An 11,747-nucleotide genomic window follows, 5' to 3' on the forward strand; every position below is an offset into this window, starting at 1 on the left:
TATACCGAGGCAGGGTGTGTGAGTGTACCGAGGTGGGGTGTGTGAGTGTACTGAGGCAGGTTCTGAGTGTGCCAAGGCACTGTGTGTGAGTGTACCGAGGTGGGTTGTGTGAGTGTTCTGAGGCAGTGTGTGTGAGTGTACCGAGGGGGTGTGTGTGAGTATACCGAGGCAGGTTGTGTGAGTGCACCAAGGCAGTGTGTGAGGGTACCGAGGTGGGTTGAGTGTACCAAGGCGGGGTGTGTGAGTGTACCGAGAAAAAATGAGTGTACCAAGACAGGGTGTGTGAGTGTACTGAGGCAGGGTGTGTGAATGTTCTGAGGTGATATCTGTGAGTGTACTGAGGTGGGACATGTGAGTGTACCAAGGCGGGGCGTGTGGGTGTACTGAGGCGGGTTCTGTGAGTGTGCCGAGGCAGTGTGTGTGAGCATACTGAGGCAGTGCGTGTGATTGTATCGAGGCAGGTTGTTTGAGTGCACCAAGACAGTGTGTGTGAGGGTACCAAGGTGGGTTGTGTGAGTGTACTGAGGCGGGGTGTGTGAGTGTACCGAGGCAAGTTATGTGAGTGTACCGAGGTGGTGTATGTGAGTGTACTGAGGGGGTGTGTGTGAGTGTACCGAGGCAGGTCGTGTGAGTGTATCGAGGCAAAGTGAGCATACTGAGGCAGGGTGTGTGAGTGTTCTGAGGTGGTATCTGTGAGTGTATTGAGGCAGGGTGTGTCAGTGTTCTGAGGCAGTATCTGTGAGTGTACCAAGGCTGGGTGTGTGAATGTATCAAGGCGGGGTATGTGAGTGTACCAAGGCACTGTGTGTGAGTGTATTGAGGCGGTGTGTGTGTGTACTGAGGCAGTGTGTGTGGATGTGTGAGTGTACCAAAGTGGTATGTGTACTGAAGTGGTGTGTAAGTTTACCAAGTCAGGGTGTGTGAGTGTATCGAAGTGGAGTGTGTGAGTGTACTGAGGCATGGGGTGTGAGTGTACCGAGCTGGGGTTTATGTGCGTGTGAGTGTACCGAGGTGGAGTGTGTGAGTGTGCCAAGGTGGGGTGTGCAATTGTAATGAAGCAAGGTGTGTGAGTGTACCGAGGCAGGGTGTGTGAATGTACCGAGGCGAGATGTGTGAGTGTACCTAGGCGGGATGTGTGAGTGTACCAAGGTGGTGTGAGTGTACTGAGACAGGGTGTGTGAGTGTACCAAGATGGGGTGAATTTACCGAGACAGTGTGAGTGTACCGAGTCGGTTTATGTGAGTGTACAGATGCACGGTTTGAGTGTACCAAGGCAGGGTGTGTGAGTGTATCGAGGCTAGGCGTGTGAAAGTAACAACGTGGGGCATGTGGGTGTACCGAGGTGGTGTGTGTGAGTGTACCAAGGTGGGGTGAATGTACTGAGGTGGGGTGTGTGAGTGTAATGAGGTGGGGGGGTGTGAGCATACCAAGGCAGTGTGAGTGTACCAAGGCAGTTGAGTGTACCGAGGCGAGTTGTGTGAGTGTACTGAGGTGGAGTGAGTGTACTGAGGCGGGGTGTGTGTGTACCAAGGTGGTGTGTGTGAATGCACTGAGGTGGTGTGACTGTACCAAGGCAGTTTGTGTGAGTGTACCGAGGCGGGTTGTGTGAGTGTACCGAGGCGGTGTGAGTGTACCGAGGCGATGTGAATGTACCAAGGTGGTGTGAGTGTACTGAGGTGGTGTGTGTGAGTGTACCGAGGCAGTGTGTGTGAGTGTACCAAGTCAGGGTGAATGTACCGAGGTGGAGTGTGTGAGTGTAACAAGGTGGAGTGTACCGAGGCAGTTGAGTGTACCGAGGCAAGTTGTGTGTGTGTACCGAGGCAGGGTGTGGGAGTGTATTGAGCTGGGGTGTGTGAGTGTACCTAGGCAGGTTGTGTGAGTGTACTGAGGCGGGTTTAAGTGTACCAAGGCAGTGTGTGTGTAACGAGGCGGGGTGTGTGAGTGTATCGAGGCAGGGTGAGTGTACCAAGGCGAGTTGAGTGTACCGAGGCGGTGTGAGTGTAACGAGGCAGAGTGTGTGAGTGTACCGAGGCGGTGTGAATGTACTGAGGCAAGGTGTGTGAGTGTACTAAGGCGGGGTGTGTGAGTGTACCAAGGCAGGGTGTGTGAATGTACCAAGGCAGTGTGTGGCTTACTGTGTATGCTCATGCCTTTATGTGCCCACATCTGCCAGTGCCTGTGTCTGTGTGCACGTGCATCTCTGTGTCCCTGCATCAGTGTGTGCCTGGCCTCTCCGTGCCTGTGTCTGTGTGCACCTGTGTCCCTGTGTTCCCCCATCACATGCGCCTGGCTTACCTGTGCCTGTGTCTATGTGCACCTGCGTCTGTGTGTGCTCATGCCTGCGTGTGCCCACATCTGCCTGTGCTCATGTCTGGGTACAGCTGCATTCCTGTGTCCCCGCATCAGCGTGTGCCTGGTCTTTCCGTGCCTGTATCTGTGTGCACCTGCTTCTGTGTGTGCCTGTGCCTGTCAGTGTCCACATCTGCCGGTGCCTGTGCCTGTTGGTGCAGATACCAGTGTCTGCCCGCGTGTGAGTGAGCACACTAGCACAGCGGCTCCGAGCAGGGCTTTCTTTGGTTCCCTCAACCCAGCCTCCTTTCCCCACCCCATCCCTGGGATGTGGCTGGTGCTAAGGTCCTGCTGGCCCTGCCGTGAGGGAGCCCCCGTGCCACACTAGGGTTCCATGCACACTGGCTCCCAGCAGCCAGTCCTTGGATGCCCCTGGGAAAATCCAAATGGGCCTGAGGAGGGGCAGGAAGCCCGTGCATGGTGGTGGTGGAGCCTGGGGAGGGCGGAGCCCGCAGGGGAATCTGGGTCCACATCAGCCAGGCGGCAGGAAGACAGGTGGGTGGGGTAGGCCCAGGGTCACCTCCAACTCCAGCCTCTCCTGCCCACCCTGGCAGGGCCCCCACCTCACTCCGTCACCACGGGGTAGCTGCTCCATGGACTGTGTGGCTCAGGCTTCTCAGGACAGGGAAAGAGCCCTTCTCTGGTGTCCCACAGGCCACGGTTTGAATCCCACCCTGCCTTCCTGGCTGAGCCTCAGCACGACAGTGGGCCTCATGAGCGCAGCTGTAGAGAGTGCTCTGCTCCCCATGTCGGTCTCACCAGGAGGTAGGGCAGCCACTCAGCCCCTGTTTCAGGACTGGCCTGACAGAGCTCACCCCACGGAGCCGTTCCCACACCACCCTTTCCTGGTGTGTGCGAGCTGGGGAGGAAGGCCTAGAATGCAGGGGGAGGCGCCAGGAGCACCAGGAAAGGCCCTAGTCCTCACTCACCATTGACCACTGTGCATCTAACATGCTCCAGCTAAGGAGATGCAGTTCTTGCTCTCGCTGAACTAACCTCGCAGAGGAGACGGGAAAAAACCCAGACAGTTATGTTGTAATAGGCCCTAAGGGTGAGATATTGAAGAATAAGTGGGAGTTTGCAAAGGGGAGCGGGGATGGCTTCCAAGCTGTTTGGAGAGCCGGCAGCCAGTGCCTGGGGCACTGCGTAAATGGCTTGCGCAAAGGCCCTGAGGCAGTGAAGAGCTGGACTCCCTCCTTCCAGAAACTTAAAGAAGGCCAGTGGTGCCAGGGCACAGTGAGATGGGCAGGAGCAGGAGGGAGAGGCAGGCAGGGCCCACTCGAGTGGGGCTGAGGCATCGAGCTGGGTGAGGCAGCGGGGAGCTTGTCATGGCCGAAGTGCACAGCAAAGCCAGGGGTGCACTTGGCAGGGAGCATTTTTATCTTGAGGAGGTGACATTGGCTGCTGCGTGGAGGAAGGTGAGAGAGGAGGAAGACGTGAGAGCACTGTGGGGTCGGTAGTGGAGTGGAGGAGGAGAGAGGGAGAGAGAGAGTGGGGGGAGTGGGGGGAGTGTTGGAGCATCAAGGCTGCTGGGAAGCCAGCCATGCTGAGACCCATGTGGGCCTGTGGGTCTGTCCCTGCTTTACCACAGCATTGTGTCCCTGACCCGCAGGCATCATGCTGGGCCGCATGGGTGACAGCGGGGCCCCCCTGGTCAGCTTCTGCCAGTGCCTCAATGAGTCGGTCATGAAGATCGTGGCAGTGGCTGTGTGGTAAGCCTCCTCATTTACCCACCTCACCCCGGCCAGCCCAGGGTGGATGGAGGGAAGACAAGACCCCACCCTCTTCTCCCCTAAAGTGAGCAGAAAGCTGCGCCCAGGCTCAGCCCTGGGCCGGGGCCTCCGGAGCTACATGTGTTTCCATGGGTCCCCCAGCCCCAGCCAGGCCTGGCTCCGGCCCTGGGCCTGCCCCTTCCAGCCTGGTCTAAGAGCTTGGCCCGACTCTGCTGCTCTCCTGGGCTCAGTTTCTCCATCACATGGAGCCTTATCAGCTCAGCTTTTGGAGAAAGGAAAGCTGGCGGTGAAGACTAGCTGCTGTTCCTTGGCCCACAGTCCAAAGTTCAGGAGCTCAGTGGGGAACGCAGAGGGAGGGCTGCCCAGGCGCACTGTGTAGACTCTGGCGTTGTTGGGCCTGAAATGGGGGCCTCCTGAAGGCAGGGCGGGGGAAGGAGTGGCAGAGGTTGTCCGGAGCTGGGGCGGTGGAGGTAACGGTATGAAGGACGCCATGTGCTGAGCCTGGGCCGGGCACCTTGGCACAGTCTCGATCTGTCCTCTCAGGAGCCCCAGGAAGCTCAGGGAGAAGGCCGCGCAGCGATGCGTGGCTGGGGCCGGGGTGTGTCTGCCTGCCTGGTTCCTGAGCCTGGCTGCCCCGCCGCCCCCAGGTATTTCCCCTTCGGCATTGTGTTCCTCATCGCGGGTAAGATCCTGGAGATGGATGACCCCAGGGCCGTCGGCAAGAAGCTGGGCTTCTACTCGGTCACCGTGGTGTGCGGGCTGGTGCTCCACGGGCTCTTTATCCTGCCCCTGCTCTACTTCTTCATCACCAAGAAGAATCCCATCGTCTTCATCCGCGGCATCCTGCAGGCTCTGCTCATCGCGCTGGCCACCTCCTCCAGGTAGCCCCGGGGACGGGCAGGACGGTGGGGAGCTGGGAGGGGCTGAGCCCTGTCCGTCTGTCCAGCCATCATTGGTTCATAGCCACAGAACCACCAAAACGCCAGTGTGGCCCACCTCACAAATGTGGGGACGGCTGGTGATAGGGTAACAAGACTGACTTGGGGGACTTTTGGCCTTTGTCGAGGCCTCTCCTTCCCCCACGGCCCCAGTCCTCAAGCTCACTGAGTCCGCATGGGGACGGCCTCGACGAGCCAGGGCAGACAGCGCAGTCGAGTCAGTGGGAAGTCACATCAGCAACGCACTGCTGCTGCCTTTTACCCCACAAGGTGCTTCTCCTGAAGTCGGGCCCTGTGCTGCTCTAGGAGCTCGGCCTGTCCACTGCCGCTGGGATGTCCTGGCTGGGTGCCCTGTCACAACCTTGGCAGTGTCCCTAGACCTCAGGGACTTGAGCCATGGCTCTGTCACTCACTCGCTGTGCCTGGGCATTGCTTTCCTCATGCACAGACTGGGGGAGATTCCAGCTTCCAACTCACAGGGTTGCAGTGGAGGTTGAGCTCCTCCTTGCCAGGCTGGGCCAGGTGAACCAGCACTTGGCCTTAAGGATCCCAAACCGCAGCCCAGTGCAGAGACCTCAGGAATTTAGAGTTGTGCAAACCATGTCATTGGTGGAGGGGGCAGGAAGGAAGTGGTCCCTTATGGAGCATTTAGTGCTGTGAAGGCAGTTTGGCTCTCCCCATGGCAAGTGTCTGAGCTCCACATTAAGGGAGTCGTAGGAACTTAACCCACATCTTTCTGGCACTGAAGGCCTCACTCTTCCCTCTAGCCCTCACTTGGGCCTCAGCTTCCCCATCTGTAAAATGCCCTGCAGGCCTCTGTACCCAGCAGTCATATGACACCCACCCTTGGCAGCAGATGCACCTCCTGCAGGATTCAGGAGCAGACCCCAGTGAAGAAAAGCCCAGGAGCCATTGCCAGGAACACCCTCCCGAAGATAGGGGGTCAGGGGGCAGGACAAAGCCCCAAACATGCCAGCTCCCATGTCAGGGGCCAAGCCTGCCAGAGCCAGCAGCCCCCTGACCATCTCCTGCCAGCAGGAACCGCAGCCTCAAGCCCAGCAGGTCTGGAGCTCCTGAGAGGCTCTGGCGAGTAGAACCGGCCTTCCAGGCAGAGGCCCGGGGGAGACGAAGACACGGGGGCCACACCGGCCTGTTTTAGTCCCAGCACTGCCACTGGGAACTCTCATGACAAACATAGTAATAATAATAGTCATGGTCACCATTCACTGAGTGGGTACAATGGGCCAGGTGCTGTCCAAGCCCGTAGTCGTTTAATCCTCCTAGTAGCTCTGTGACCCGGGTCTTTTTGGGACAAAGATGCCGAGGCACAGGGTTCAGGAACTTGCCAGGGCCACTTGACAGGAGGCTGGAATCTAAGCCCAGACAGCCTGGCCCAGGGCCCTGCTGCTCAGACCTCCATATCCCTCGGCACAGCAGTGTGACATGGGTCAGCCCCGCCCTCTGGGCGTCAGCTTCCTCATCTGTAAAATGCACCCAAACACCTCCCTCATAGGAAGAACCAAGTGAGAGCACTGCAGTGCCCGCGGTCCTTACCTCCTGCTGGAGCAGCGCCGCAGAGGCACAAACACTCCTGGCGGGGTGGCTGCCTGGGGAGGGGTGAGCTTCCCGACGGACGCCCCCAGGCATCCTGGAGGAGGGTGCTGGGCAGACACCGGCCCCTCTAACCGTAGCTCAGCCACACTGCCCATCACCTTCAAGTGCCTGCTGGAGAACAACCACATCGACCGGCGCATCGCTCGCTTCGTGCTGCCCGTGGGTGCCACCATCAACATGGACGGCACTGCGCTCTATGAGGCTGTGGCCGCCATCTTCATCGCCCAGGTCAACAACTACGAGCTGGACTTTGGCCAGATCATCACCATCAGGTGCACCCTGACACTGCACCTGTGTGGATGGGGCGGGGGCTGGGGGCCTTGGGGATTCCCAGGCTCCCAGACTTGAGGGGTATCTGAGGCGAGCGAGCCTGGGCTTGGAGCACAGCAGGCAGAGGGCCAGGACTGGGAGCTCCAAGCCTGGAGGACAGCCCGGGAGGGAGGGCATTGCTGGTGGGCACAGGGCGAGTGGAGGCCAGGGACAGGACTCAGGACCCTGGAGAGACCGCTGTTGCGGCAGGAGCCAAGGAAGGGGTGCTGGGATGCAGCTGAGGCTGACGGAGGCCTCACAGGCCAGCCAAGCACACAGGTCTGACCCTGGAGGCCAGGCCCCAGAGGGAGGCAGGCAGAGCCATGTGGTGGTCAGTCAGAGTCCCTGGGCAGCCCCATAGCAATATAGCTTCCTGGAACCCACAGAGGCACAGCTCCAGACACAGGTGTTTGCACATTTCCCAGGGGTTCTCCTGAGGCCAGGAATGGGGGTCCATGGGGCTGCAGGACTGTGAGGAGGGACTCGACTCCGAGAGCTCCTTGGTGTGGCATTCCTACCCACCCCTCACACCAAATGGCTGTCCCAGAGGCCCTGACACTCAACCTCTTCCTTGGAGCCAGACCCTGACAATGCACCCTGCCCCTCCTGCTGCTCCTCTTCCCCTTCCCACCCCCTGCAGTATCACAGCCACTGCAGCCAGCATTGGGGCAGCTGGCATCCCCCAGGCCGGCCTCGTCACCATGGTCATCGTGCTCACCTCCGTGGGACTGCCCACCGATGACATCACCCTCATCATTGCTGTTGACTGGGCTCTGTGAGTGGACTTTGCCTCTAGCTCTAGCCCTCTGGGAGGGGCTGACTTCAGGGTCAGCAGGGATCAGGGTGAGCGGCTGAGTCCCTTCCCCAGGGTAGAAGGCTGGGGACTGCCCTGCTTGGCACTGTGGGAGTGCCCTACTCATCAGCACAGGCCTGGCTGCATAATTTGTGGGGTCCAGTGTTCAAAAATGAAAATGTGGAACCCAGTCCAAAAACTGTAAAGGCCAGGCATGATGACTCACGCCTATATGTCCCAGAACTTTGAGAGGCCATGGCAGGAGCATTCCTTGAGCCCAGGAATTCCAGAGCCCAGCCTGGGCAACACCGCAAAATCCCCATCTCTACTAAAAATTAGAAAAGAAAAAATCAGCTGGGACTGGTGACATGTGCCCATAATCCCAGCTATTCGGGTGGCTGAGGCACAAGAATTACCTGAACCTGGGAGATGGAGGTTTCAGTAAGCCGAGATGGCGCCACTGCACTCCAGCCTGAGTGACAGAGCAAGACTCTGTCTCAAAAAACAAACAAACAAACAAAAAACAAACGTATAAAGAATTTCAAGACAGAAACAGCAGAGGATTAAACCAAACCTAACCCTTCTAAGCATGGGGACTTGTGGAACCCACAGCTACATGCCAAGAAGCTGCTTCAATGATGCCAAAGGGTGGGCTTGGGAGGAGCTAGGAAGCCATCTGGCTGCAGGCTCTGCATGACAGCTGGTCACCGGCCATGCTGTACTGTGCTGGGTTGAGCACTGCCCTCTTCCAGCTCCCCTTCAAGTGCCCACCACTCACCCCCCACCTTGGCTCACCAGGGACCGTTTCCGCACCATGATTAACGTGCTGGGTGATGCGCTGGCAGCGGGGATCATGGCCCATATATGTCGGAAGGATTTTGCCCGGGACACGGGCACCGAGGTGAGAACAGTGAGGTCCAGAGGCCGCCAGGAGGGTGGAGCCAGGCGGGGTGGGCAGGGCACCAGATCTTCCACCAACCAGCTGGGCAGCCTCCAGCCAATCCCTCCCTCCATGCCTCTGGGCCTCGGTCTCCTCATCCGTTACAGAATGACTAATTCCTCTAACAACTATTTATTGAGCACTCGCTGTGGCTGGCGCTGATATAGACACAGGAGGAACAGTGGAACAAGATATGATAAAATTCCCCGCCCTCGTGTCGGGATGGTCTGTCCAGTTTAGCCATCATGTGAGCATTTGTAGGTCTGTGCAGGCTGTGTGGGCTTCAGGCTCCTTCTACAGGCAAACGGAGAAGGCTGTCCCCACATCATGGGGAAGAAGCTGAGGTCAGGCAGGGGATCCACCGATTCCCCAGATGGACCCTGTGGATTAAGTCCCCTCCTCTACTAAGCCAGCTCCAGTGGGAGGCAGGACAGCTTGGGAACAGGAGCCCAGGGAGGCCGTGACCTGCCGAGGTCACACAGCGTGTCTGCAGGAAAATCCATCTGTGGTTCCTAGCCCTGAGCTCATTCTGCCCCCCTGGCCCTCAGTCCTCCCTGGTATCTAACCTTGGTCCCTCCTGCTGCTACAAAGACCTGTTTCCCTTCACCAGAAACTGCTGCCCTGCGAGACCAAGCCAGTGAGCCTCCAGGAGATCGTGGCAGCCCAGCAGAATGGCTGTGTGAAGAGTGTAGCCGAGGCCTCCGAGCTCACCCTGGGCCCCGCCTGCCCCCACCACGTCCCCGTTCAAGTGGAGCAGGATGAGGAGCTGCCCGCTGCGAGTCTGAACCACTGCACCATCCAGATCAGCGAGCTGGAGACCAATGTCTGAGCCTGCGGAGCTGCAGGGGCAGGCGAGGCCTCCAGGGGCAGGGTCCTGAGGCAGGAACTCAACTCTCCAACCCTCCTGAGCAGCCGGCAGGGGCCAGGATCACACATTCTTCTCACCCTTGAGAGGCTGGAATTAACCCCGCTTGACGGAAAATGTATCTCAGAGAAGGGAAAGGCTGCATGGGGGAGCCCCATCCAGGGAGTGATGGGCCCGGCATTGCCTGAGGCCCCGCTGTGACAGTTTCCCCGGTGTGAGCCCGGTGAGGGCGGCAGGCAGGGGTTATCCGGCCCCACTTTCTGGATGACAGACTTGAGGCTCTGAGAGCTGAAAACACTTGTCCAAGGTCTCACGTTAAGGTCAAGACACTAACTCAAATCTTTCAAGCCCCGCCTCTCCTCTTGGAGGACAGGGCAGCCTGCAGCTGTGTCCAGGCCCAGGCCCCACCCCATAACAGGTGGCCTCAGCCACACAGTTCTCCCCAAGGGGAGCAGCCCAGGGCCAAGCCCCGCTGCCTTCCCCAGGCCACAGTGCGTCCAGTGTCCTGTCCTGCCATGTGTCTCTTGCAAAGCTCCTTGGATGTGGAGACAGATGTCTTTACTAGAGCTGAAAGGCCCCCTCGACACATCCAGGCCAACCTCCCATGGAATAGGTAGGCAAGCCAGGACTCCAGGAAGGAGGTGCAGCCAGGATGCTCTGGTGGAGCTGCCGATGGGGCCCTGGTGTCAGAACTCCCCAGAGGCCTGTGTGTCCAAGTGGAGTCAGGTTTTCTATTCCTTTCTGTGTTTGCAAATTCAGTGTTAACTAAATAAAGGTATTTTGTTTTTCACTTCTTGTGGGCTTCAACACCTTATGCTAGCCAGCAAATATGATATTAGCTACTGGGCTAATTAATACAGGCGGCCAGAGTGCAGACGGGCCTGTCTGGGCAGCCAGGATATGGGCGGGCCTATGCAGGTGGCCAGAATTTAACAGGCTTGTCCATTTGGCTGGAGTGTAGACAGGTCTGTCTAGGCTGCCAGTGTGTGGACAGGCCTGTATGGGCAGCCAGAGTGCAGAGAAGCCTGTCCTGGTGGCTGCAGTAAGGACAGTCCTATCTGAGCTGTCACATGCAGAAGACAGAGTATAAGCTAGCCTACCCAGGAGCCTGTCTCAATAACCACAGGGCGGCTGGGCGTCGTCCAGTGTGGACAGACCTCTCTGCCATGGCCTAGGCTCTGCTCTGCAGGCAGGGCCTTGAGATCAGTCCCCAAAGAAGAAACAGATTTCCTTCCCAGTCTGACTCCCCGTGGTGAATGCTTTGCTTTAGACAGGGGCGTGCCCAGGGACATTTCCAGATGGTCTCCCTCATTCTCCCACCCCAGGCTGCCTCCAGGAGGCCTGCAGGGCACACAGAAGGGCCCTGGCAACACAGCCTGTTCCAGATATGCCTTGGGGAGAAGATACAGCTCTGGGGTCTGGAGGGGCTTGCACCATGATGCCCATGAAGACACTAAGGCCCAGGGAGGGGACAGGCCTCCCCCAGGTCACTCAGCGTCAGGAGGGCACCTGCTCCCACTGCCCCACTCCTGAACTCCTTCCACCCTCCTCCCAGGGGTGGAGTCTGAGGAGTCTGGGAAGAGCACGACCCCACGACACTTCCTCCCACTGCAGGGCTGGGGGCTGCAGGCCTCCACGAGAGCATCCTTCCTTCCCTGAGGCCTCCTCACCTGGGAGAGGTCAGATGTCATGCAATCGGTCATCCCACCTTCATGCAGACAAGCTTAGCAGCCCCTTCTAGGTGTCACATCTCTAAGACCCCTTGAGCAATCGAGTCTGTCCCAGCACAAGGCAGGAGTCTGCTCTTTAGTGGACTTGGCAGGAGCATCCTTACACACCTCCAGCAGCAGGGAGGTCACCACTTCCCGAGCATCTCAACCCACAGTGGGGCAGCTCTGCCCATCAGAGGCTCTTCTTAGCTCAGAGCTGGGTACCACCTCCCGGTGGCAGCTCTCCCACTGGGGTGGGAAGCACACTGGGTGCATCTGTTAGCTCTTTCCTGGAAAGGTCTGCGGAGACCTGGGCCCCCAAGTCGGCTCTGCTCCAGCTCTCAGGCCTGCCTCCAGTCCCCTGTTCTCCTCTAGAACCCACTAGTAACACCCTGTCAGTGCAAAGGTGACCCATGACCCTCCAGGTGAGCCCTTAACAGGCCCAAAGCCCATGAGGTCCTTTGCTTGGATGCTCCACCTCTGGGAATGCACACCAA

At 58.5% G+C, this 11,747-nt stretch overlaps 1 protein-coding gene across 2 annotated transcripts in view; it reads left to right on the forward strand.

Moving 5' to 3' along the window:
* The window catches only part of SLC1A7 (solute carrier family 1 member 7), a 59,457-nt gene extending 49,925 nt beyond the window's left edge, over positions 1-9,532 (forward strand). Inside the window, exons 6-11 of one of the 2 annotated variants that reach the window (XM_063698576.1) lie at positions 3,962-4,061; positions 4,730-4,963; positions 6,712-6,906; positions 7,584-7,718; positions 8,535-8,637; positions 9,287-9,532. In XM_063698576.1, coding sequence (XP_063554646.1) covers positions 3,962-4,061; positions 4,730-4,963; positions 6,712-6,906; positions 7,584-7,718; positions 8,535-8,637; positions 9,287-9,505 — 986 coding nt within the window. In that variant the 3' untranslated portion in view covers positions 9,506-9,532. Of the gene's footprint in view, positions 1-3,961; positions 4,062-4,729; positions 4,964-6,711; positions 6,907-7,583; positions 7,719-8,534; positions 8,638-9,267 lie in introns of both variants that reach the window. The other variant, XM_063698584.1, reaches the window with a different exon arrangement.
* Positions 9,533-11,747: the final 2,215 nt, after the last annotated feature.

Source organism: Gorilla gorilla, chromosome 1, assembly GCF_029281585.2.
Source record: "Gorilla gorilla gorilla isolate KB3781 chromosome 1, NHGRI_mGorGor1-v2.1_pri, whole genome shotgun sequence".
Lineage (NCBI taxonomy): Eukaryota > Metazoa > Chordata > Mammalia > Primates > Hominidae > Gorilla > Gorilla gorilla.